The following is a 7882-nucleotide window of genomic DNA, read 5'->3' as shown; positions in this document are numbered from 1 at the left end:
AGGACCGGACCTCCTCCTCCGCTTTGCATTATGACCTCAAAGGAATCCTCCCGTTAATAGAAAGAAAGAAAGAAAGAAATACTTGCCTTATAAGGACATATTTCATTTATAAGTGACAGATGTTGCTTATACACATTCATATCATAACAACAGACGTGTTGAAAAAGTAACAGTTTGCCCATTTTGACTTAGTAACTAACTGATGTATGACCGGCTTTTTGAATAACACAGAGAACAGATTTGTAACTACTCAGAAATGTAAACTCTGAGTATATATGAACTATCATTCACTTCATTTTGGTGCCTGGTGGTCCGGAAGTGCCTCGACATTAATATGCCATTATTAATTATTATTCATAATAATTCTAATTATAAGATAATTATTATAAGTAGTTTGGCAATCGTGAATTTAATACTGATAAAGTACAATTGAATTTTGAATCCTGAAATAAAGAGAAATGATTATTTTGTGTCATTAAGTCATACTGGTAGTGAAACCAGTGTGATTACCTCCGCCAAGGTTTTGTTTTTATAGTTTGTTGCTTTGTGAACGAGATTACGCAAAAACTATTGTGCGGATTACCAGGAAGCTTCTTGGGAGGATGCGATATGCATCAGTGAAGAACCCATTAAATTTGAGTGTAGATCATGGCTTTTTTTTTTTACTTTCTTGACATTACGAAAATGGCAGTTTTTCCTTCTTTTTTAGGGATATTGTGCATATTGACTGTCGTGGAACAATTTGATGCAGCTGGATTGAATTTAAGGGGACAGTTGGGCCTTGGCGGAAGTATGTGATCTAGAGTGCCTTAAAATCTCTATCTTAAAATACTGTAAAGTTCCTACAAGTAGCAGAAGGAAGCATTTCAAAATAAAATATAAAAGAAGGAAATAATACTGAGCTTTTTGTTTATTCACAAACCTGCTGTTGACCAGCAGCAAATTGATTTACAACACTGGTTCTCAACCATTTTTTGGCAACGTCCCCTGCTGTGAGTGTTAGCACTGACACTCTTTTCTTTTATTTATCCCTGTTAGACAGTTTTATGTACTTATTGGAACAAGATTTGAGGTTGCAATTACTCAAGAAAAAAGAAACTCCTCACAATCACAAGAGACATGACAGAATATTTACAGACGTATCATAGCGCAGATCGTTTGCCGGTGTCCGAACCCACAGGTTGAGAACCAGTCTAGAATAAAACCGAGTAACGACACTAGCTTCCTGCATGGTGTAAAAATCCCTTTCTCAAAGAACAGGGTTGAGAAAAAAGCTGAAACCGCTTTGCTTTGTTGAGCTGAACACACATGTACCGTGTGGCTAACGCTAGCTGTATGCATTTGATGTCTTTTTGGCCCTTTGTAGTTTAACGTACCTCAATATACAAACTGCTTCGCCCACTGAGATGAAGACGTTTTCTTCCCAATACAAAAAAAAGCCTCCGTTTAAATACGATGCTTCACAACCACCTCATTACACTCACACGCTGAAAAACAAAACAAGCATAAGGCCACACACCAACAGCAGTATGCACGACTCAATGCAAAAATCAATCTGTACATGGATTCAAAACATTCAGTGCTTCAGTAAAATGTCCTGGCATTCATAATGTCTCTTTTTTTGACGTTTGGCACACAGGAGACGAGGACCACACTCGTACAGGGACAATCTCTAGTGAAGAGCATCATTCTCCGACAGTAGGATACATTCCAGTTGTTCTTTATCTTTGAGTCTGATCATTATCAGTCCAGAGTAAAGGAGCAGAAACACGGACGGGAATGCAATGAGAGGAAAAACAGACAAATGTGAAAAACAAGACAAGTATGCATTCATCTAACTGGCTTTGCAGGTGTTTGAATCTTTATGGATATGTACAGTGAAGTGCAAATTCAAATGTGTTTGCTCCAAATGAGGAGGGGGAACGGCGATGTTCGATTAGGACAGGGCAGGCACTACTTTTTTCGGGGTGGGTGGCTTCTTGGTTTGCCAGAGGTGGCCGTGGATGGTCACGGCGTCCACGCTGGCCGACATGGTCTTGGCCGGTATCTGACTGAACTGCTTCCTGTCCGAGTTGTACTTGTAGAGGCCGTCGATCATCTTGCGCGTGATGCTCTTCGGGCCGACGCCCGTCAGCTTGTTCATGTCCTCCGACTCGGGGCAGTAGGTGTAGAGCGAGCGGAACTGGCAGCCGGCGTCACGGAACAGCACCAGGAAGTTGGTGGCCCCCGACTTCTCCATTTCCTGTTGAGTAAAAGGAAGAGCAGCTCGTGAGATACAGTACGATACAGGTCACATGGGATACAAAGGCTGTGGTGATATGTGGCCTTTCATTATTTTGCCTTTTGTAAAAGAAACTTGGTGAAAGGATCTGACATTGGCCAAGGAAGAACCCTATTTTTCACTTTCTTAAACATGGCGAGATGTTATTATTATTATTGTTTTCACCGATTTCTAAGAAGTTTTCATGGATCTTGATAAAAAACAGGCAGGTTTATTTAAGGGACTGATAACTAACTGTGTGCTATTTGGTGCGGCTTGATTGAATTTAAAGGCACACACATGTTTTTTATATGCTTTTATATGATACATGACATATTTTGAGCGATGCAAGCAGTCGGCTCCATAGCCAGATACATCCATCTAAAGGGCACGGTCACACAAAGTTTACCAGCTCCCCGTGAAGCCACGCTGGGATGTGCTTCACCACAGGAGGCTAATCTGTAATCCACCTCCTCGCTCACACAGGTTGACGTGAACGTGAGGTGAAGGTTCTCCACTGATACATTCACACGTGTGACCGGGCCTTCACACTGCAGTGAAACCTATACTCAAACCTATCAACTTGATGGTGTTCATGCTCTTACCTCCAGGATCTTATTCTTCTGCCCCTCGTTGACCTTGCCTGCGAGGCAGCAGTGGGCCATGGCGTTCTGTATGATGTGCTTATTAGACTTTGCACTGGGCTCCTTGTAGAGCTTCGGTCCTGAATGAGAACAGAGGAGAGGACGTCAGGAGGAGGCTGATGCTATGGCAACTACTCCACTTACGTCAAAGACTCCTCTCCACATTTCTTTTGATAAATCATGTATGAGGATTCTGTTCAGTCTGGCAAAGTACTATGAGCAGTGAACACAGCATTCAGGTTATGGAAAGACCACATTACAATCATTATATAAAACTGAAGATAATAAAAAAAAACGACATTTTAGTATGAGAATATAAGCGTAAGAGACACAATTCCCCAAGAATAACTTATTTAAGGAATCTTCTTATTCCATGACTTCCATTTGGCATTTTTGTGTTTTTGCATGAAGAACCCATTCTGCAGAGGAAACATGCTCAGTGCACGTACCAGTGTAGTCTGTGTTGGATGTAACAGAGGAGGTTGTGGATCCGTTCTCCCAGTCCTTCTCTCCGTTTCTGCTGCTGGAGCGACTCGGGGACAGGAAGCCATCTGCAGAGTCTGGCCTGGAAAACACACACACACACACACACACACACACACACACAGAGTAAATTAGTCCAAGTTTCTGCATGGCTGCTTCTCCCGAACACTCAGCAAATCACACTGTGGGCAGGGCAGGAGAATGCTGCAGTATAAACGCCAACTAAGATATTTTAGAAAACCCTTTCTGAAAATCCATTTCTGTTGGCTGGAGTCATTTTCCTGCCCTGTCCACATCATGTTTGCGTAGGTCCTTCCTCCACTCTGGTGGAAACTGAATCTCAGTGCACAGTCGGAGATTGGGATTGTTTGGGTTGTGCAGCCTTGCAGTAACTACTGAAGCAGCAGAGCTCGCAAGCACAGGCAGTGAGCGCAGGGAGGTGAAGCAGTGTAGTCAGTGAAGGTCAGTAAAAGAGGTCAGTCCAGTGTAGTGCAGCACTTGGCATTTACTTGCTCTGTTTGTGGACTGCCGTCACACTGTGTCTCCTGCATCTTTGTTTTTTCCAATTCCACTTGTTAAAAGAAATGTATACATTAATCCTCCTCTGTAATTATGTGAATTTATGTAATTGGAATCCACATTTAGCTCAAATGTGCTGGTGGCGTTTTATTGAGGAATATAAGCCGTCCACACAAGTAATTTTAGCTTTAGGTTGTAAAAAAAACTGTGATACAAAGTCTCATTTGGATTCAATATATTTTTACACTTTACTGGATGAATTTCAAAATATGGGGTTAGATGGGGTTATGGATTTAATGTTTTCACCCCTGTCTCTTAGCTAGTTTATTTGTTTCAGCAGAATTACACAAAAAATACACAATGGGACAAAGGCAATAAAGATCCCATTCAATTTTAGCACAGATCTGAATAAAGAGGCATATCCAGAATTATTTTACTCCTCCTTCTTCTTTTAAATTGCAAGTTAGGGCATTTCTTTGACATTTTAACCAATTTCCCAAAGTAGAACTTAAAGGATCTCGATGAAAACAATTAGGTGCATTTAGGGGACTGATAACTTTTTGTGTGTGCAATTCGGGGCGGATCCAAATACAGATCTAAATCTAGCTGATGTAAACCGGGTTTATCAAGGAGACTGTTGGGCCTTGGCTGAGGTATGTGCTCTACTGAGTGCCCCTTCTAGTTCAGGGTGGGTTCTACAGCACGAATATGGGACGTGAGTGGCTCTAAACAAAGCTTGATAATTTAATTAGATGTTTTGTTAAGTGAAGAAAAACAGAGCAGGGAGTGTAAATTGGTGCAAAGGAAGCAGCAGAGCGACAAGTGATTGTTTAGTGGGAGCCATGTTGCTGAATGTGAAGCGTTAGAGCAGTGATTCAAAGATCGACATGAGGATCTTTCTATAAAAAGGGGAGGACAAACAAGTTTTTCCTACTTGTGCTCATTCAATCCCTGATAAAACCCAGTGAAGGTGGGACAGGGTTTTAGGAGACGGATTGGGGCTCGGGACAGCGTGAAGCACCTTAAGGGTTTAACAGAGAAGCGGAAACCAACCTTCTCCTTCTCCGTTTAGGAGAGCTCAGAAAGTGGAGGAGGCTGCCAGAGGCTAAACTAGCACTTCTGACAAGTGTGAAACAGCAGGAGAGAAGGTAGTAAACAAAAGAAGGAAAGATGTACACAGGAGAAATGTTAGACCTGAGGACGTGAGTTAGTCTGGACAGATTGGATTTAAACAAGGATCAGAAAATATGACCATTGAAAACACATGTCAGGTTTCTTAAGAAGTGGTTTGACACTATAAAAATATTATACGTAAAAAATACTTTTTAAGATTGTGTGATAATTGTTATTCTTACAGCAAATTAATCAATTGTGTGTTTTGTGGATTTTCTAATTTTCTTCTGCTTTTAATTATCAACCATTATCTACATTAAATTGACATGAATCTTTAAAGTTTTTCATACTTATCATGTTTACTAAATATAGCTGAATCAGAGCTTCATTGCACCGTCAGCTCAGAGACTTAGTTGATTAAAAGCCAAACTCACCTCGGCGTCCTCTTCTCAGACTGGACGCTGTCTCCGTCTCCCAGGCTGAGCGACGCCAGGGACAAGCTGGAGACTGAAAAGACACGCTGGCGTGAACCTGGATGTGAGACAACGAGATGTGGCACAGCACGACACGGTTACACACACACCACGGATGAGCACATCACCGGACCGTCCACTGTGGTTTGTGCCAACAACCTTGTTACAGAGAAATGCAGCTCCAGCTCTGTGACTACGATGAACTCTCACATAAAACACACACAAAAATAATATACAACCTACAATACATGGTTAAATGTGTAGAAATACACATTTATAAATATGAGAACACGTATTAAACACATTAGTGCTGCATTTCTCCTTCAGTATATTGGTGTTAAATTTGCATCTCTATAATTTTTTAGCAAATGTTGCAACACAAAAACATTGTTGCTTGTAATTATTTCCTATTATACATAATATTGATTAGGCTATTAAAAAAAGTGATCAATTTATATGATGTAATATCAATGCCAATATCAAAACAAATATTTTACTTTAACGAGTTGAAAGCTTGATTTAGATTTGTACTTTTATTTGAGAATAAGATGTATAAGATGTATTCAAGTGGCACAAAGCAACAATGACAGCATGACACAGATTGGACAGACGTGATGACGTTGACCGCTCTGCCTGAGACGGGCCGTTTCCATGTTTACCTGTGGCAGCTCTGACGGGGGTTTTGGGAGAGTCCATACTGTCGCGGTGGATGGACTTGGGCCGGCCCCGCCTCTGCTTGGTGCCGCCCCCTGGTCGAGGTTTGATGACGGTGTCCATGTCCTGCATGAGCTTGAGCTGCTTCCTCCTGAGATACTCCTGCTTGATGAACTCCCTCCGGAACTTGTCCTCCTCCTTCCTGAGACGCTCCTCCTCTGCTTTCAATCTGAACGGACAGAGCCGAGGGGGGGGGGGGGCAGAGTCAGAGCCGTGAACAAACACTGTAGGAGTTCAGGGTGTTATGCACTTTTACCTTGCTTATTATTTTCTGCAGTGTAGTGGAGAAAGGTAATTTGACGGCTTCTAATTCAAAGATCGATCATCAGTTTGACTAATTAAAACAATCTAAAAAGTCTCTCTCTCTCTCTCTCTCTCTCTCTCTCTCTCTCTCTCTCTCTCTCAAAAGTAAAGATGTTTCTTTCTCTTTTCATCCATCCATCGTACTCATCTCTACTGCTCATCCTTTGAGGGTCAGCTGACACTCACACCTACAGATTCGAACCTGGAACCTTTCAGTCATGTCACCTTAGACTGTTGGTTTGCTAAATTAATGTCAGATTAAGATATTGATATATAAAAGTACATGTTGTAGGAGCGAGTGTTTACAAAACTCTTTTCTTTTCAATATAACGTATTGCGGCAAAGAAAAGTGTCCAGTTGTTAGAGCGTGATGTGAAATGCTGGTTAATCAGAAAAGATCACAGAACACTGCATCGCCCTAATTGTGTGTTGAAAGCGCCTGTGGACTTATTCTCCGGACGTGTAAACATACCGAGCTTCCTCCTTCTTCTGCTCCAGCTCGGTCTCCAGCTGCATCTTCTTCTGCTGACTCTCCTTCTCCCTCCTCATCCTCTTCTCCAGCAGCGCCGCCCTCTTCTGGGCCATGTTCTCCTCGGGCTTCCCGTCCTCCTGAGGGAAACAGAGCCGGTCAACTTCCACTGCTTCAGGTAAATGATGTTCTCAGCAGAGTAAGAATTCAGTGTCATTTACAATCTCATAACATAAAGTAAAACCGGTTTATCTGCAGTTTATTAGGACCTTTTATGGTTGTGACACGCTGCAGATAAAGAGGCTTATCTGAGTATTATGACTGTTTGATACTTTTATTCTTCTTATCTGATATGATGAATGAAATCTGTAACGTGAAGCTGGGAAAGGTCATCTGTTCTTTGTATAATTAAGGGAGATACCGAAAATGATGAGTCATTGTTTTTTTCTGGCCAAGAAAATGTTTAAGTTTAAAGGTACAATTCGGTTTCATCTCGATTTTTATTTCATGAATCATCTATAGGTTTCCACTCTCTGCATCTCTTCAGTCTAACACTTCCCTGACCCTGCTCTTCCACAGCTGTGTCTGAATTATTCACAGCAGCCCCAGTTTTCTGACCTACATCGAAGCTAAGACCGACACAAATGAGGAAGATTACACCGGCTCCCCGTCAAGTTTCAACCAATCTTCATCTCGCGTCAGGAACATGTTCGGTTGCTGATAAAACAAACATGGCTGCCCTGAGGTTCAAATGTGTAATTCCTTTTTTCTACCGAGCTGCACCAACATTTTTTAAGGCCTCTAGTGATTTTGCGTGGCTGTAGCCTGGAGGCTGCACGCTATGGTTTTTATTATTTATGATGCTGCTTCTATGTTTTAGCTTTTCTTTTAACGATGAGTGATA

At 41.7% G+C, this 7882-nt stretch overlaps 1 protein-coding gene across 1 annotated transcript in view; it reads right to left on the bottom strand.

Annotated features, from left to right (window-relative positions):
* Positions 1-892: 892 nt before the first annotated feature.
* The window catches only part of camsap2a (calmodulin regulated spectrin-associated protein family, member 2a), a 45589-nt gene continuing 38599 nt past the window's right edge, over positions 893-7882 (bottom strand). Inside the window, exons 13-19 of the mRNA XM_053431461.1 lie at positions 6982-7118; positions 6152-6375; positions 5454-5526; positions 4960-5025; positions 3354-3469; positions 2866-2984; positions 893-2242 (exon numbers count right to left, since the gene is read on the bottom strand). Coding sequence (XP_053287436.1) covers positions 1937-2242; positions 2866-2984; positions 3354-3469; positions 4960-5025; positions 5454-5526; positions 6152-6375; positions 6982-7118 — 1041 coding nt within the window. The 3' untranslated portion in view covers positions 893-1936. The remainder of the gene's footprint in view (positions 2243-2865; positions 2985-3353; positions 3470-4959; positions 5026-5453; positions 5527-6151; positions 6376-6981; positions 7119-7882) is intronic.

This window comes from Pleuronectes platessa, chromosome 9, assembly GCF_947347685.1.
Source record: "Pleuronectes platessa chromosome 9, fPlePla1.1, whole genome shotgun sequence".
Classification (NCBI taxonomy): Eukaryota; Metazoa; Chordata; class Actinopteri; order Pleuronectiformes; family Pleuronectidae; genus Pleuronectes; species Pleuronectes platessa.
This window is presented reverse-complemented; position numbering and strand designations above follow the sequence as displayed.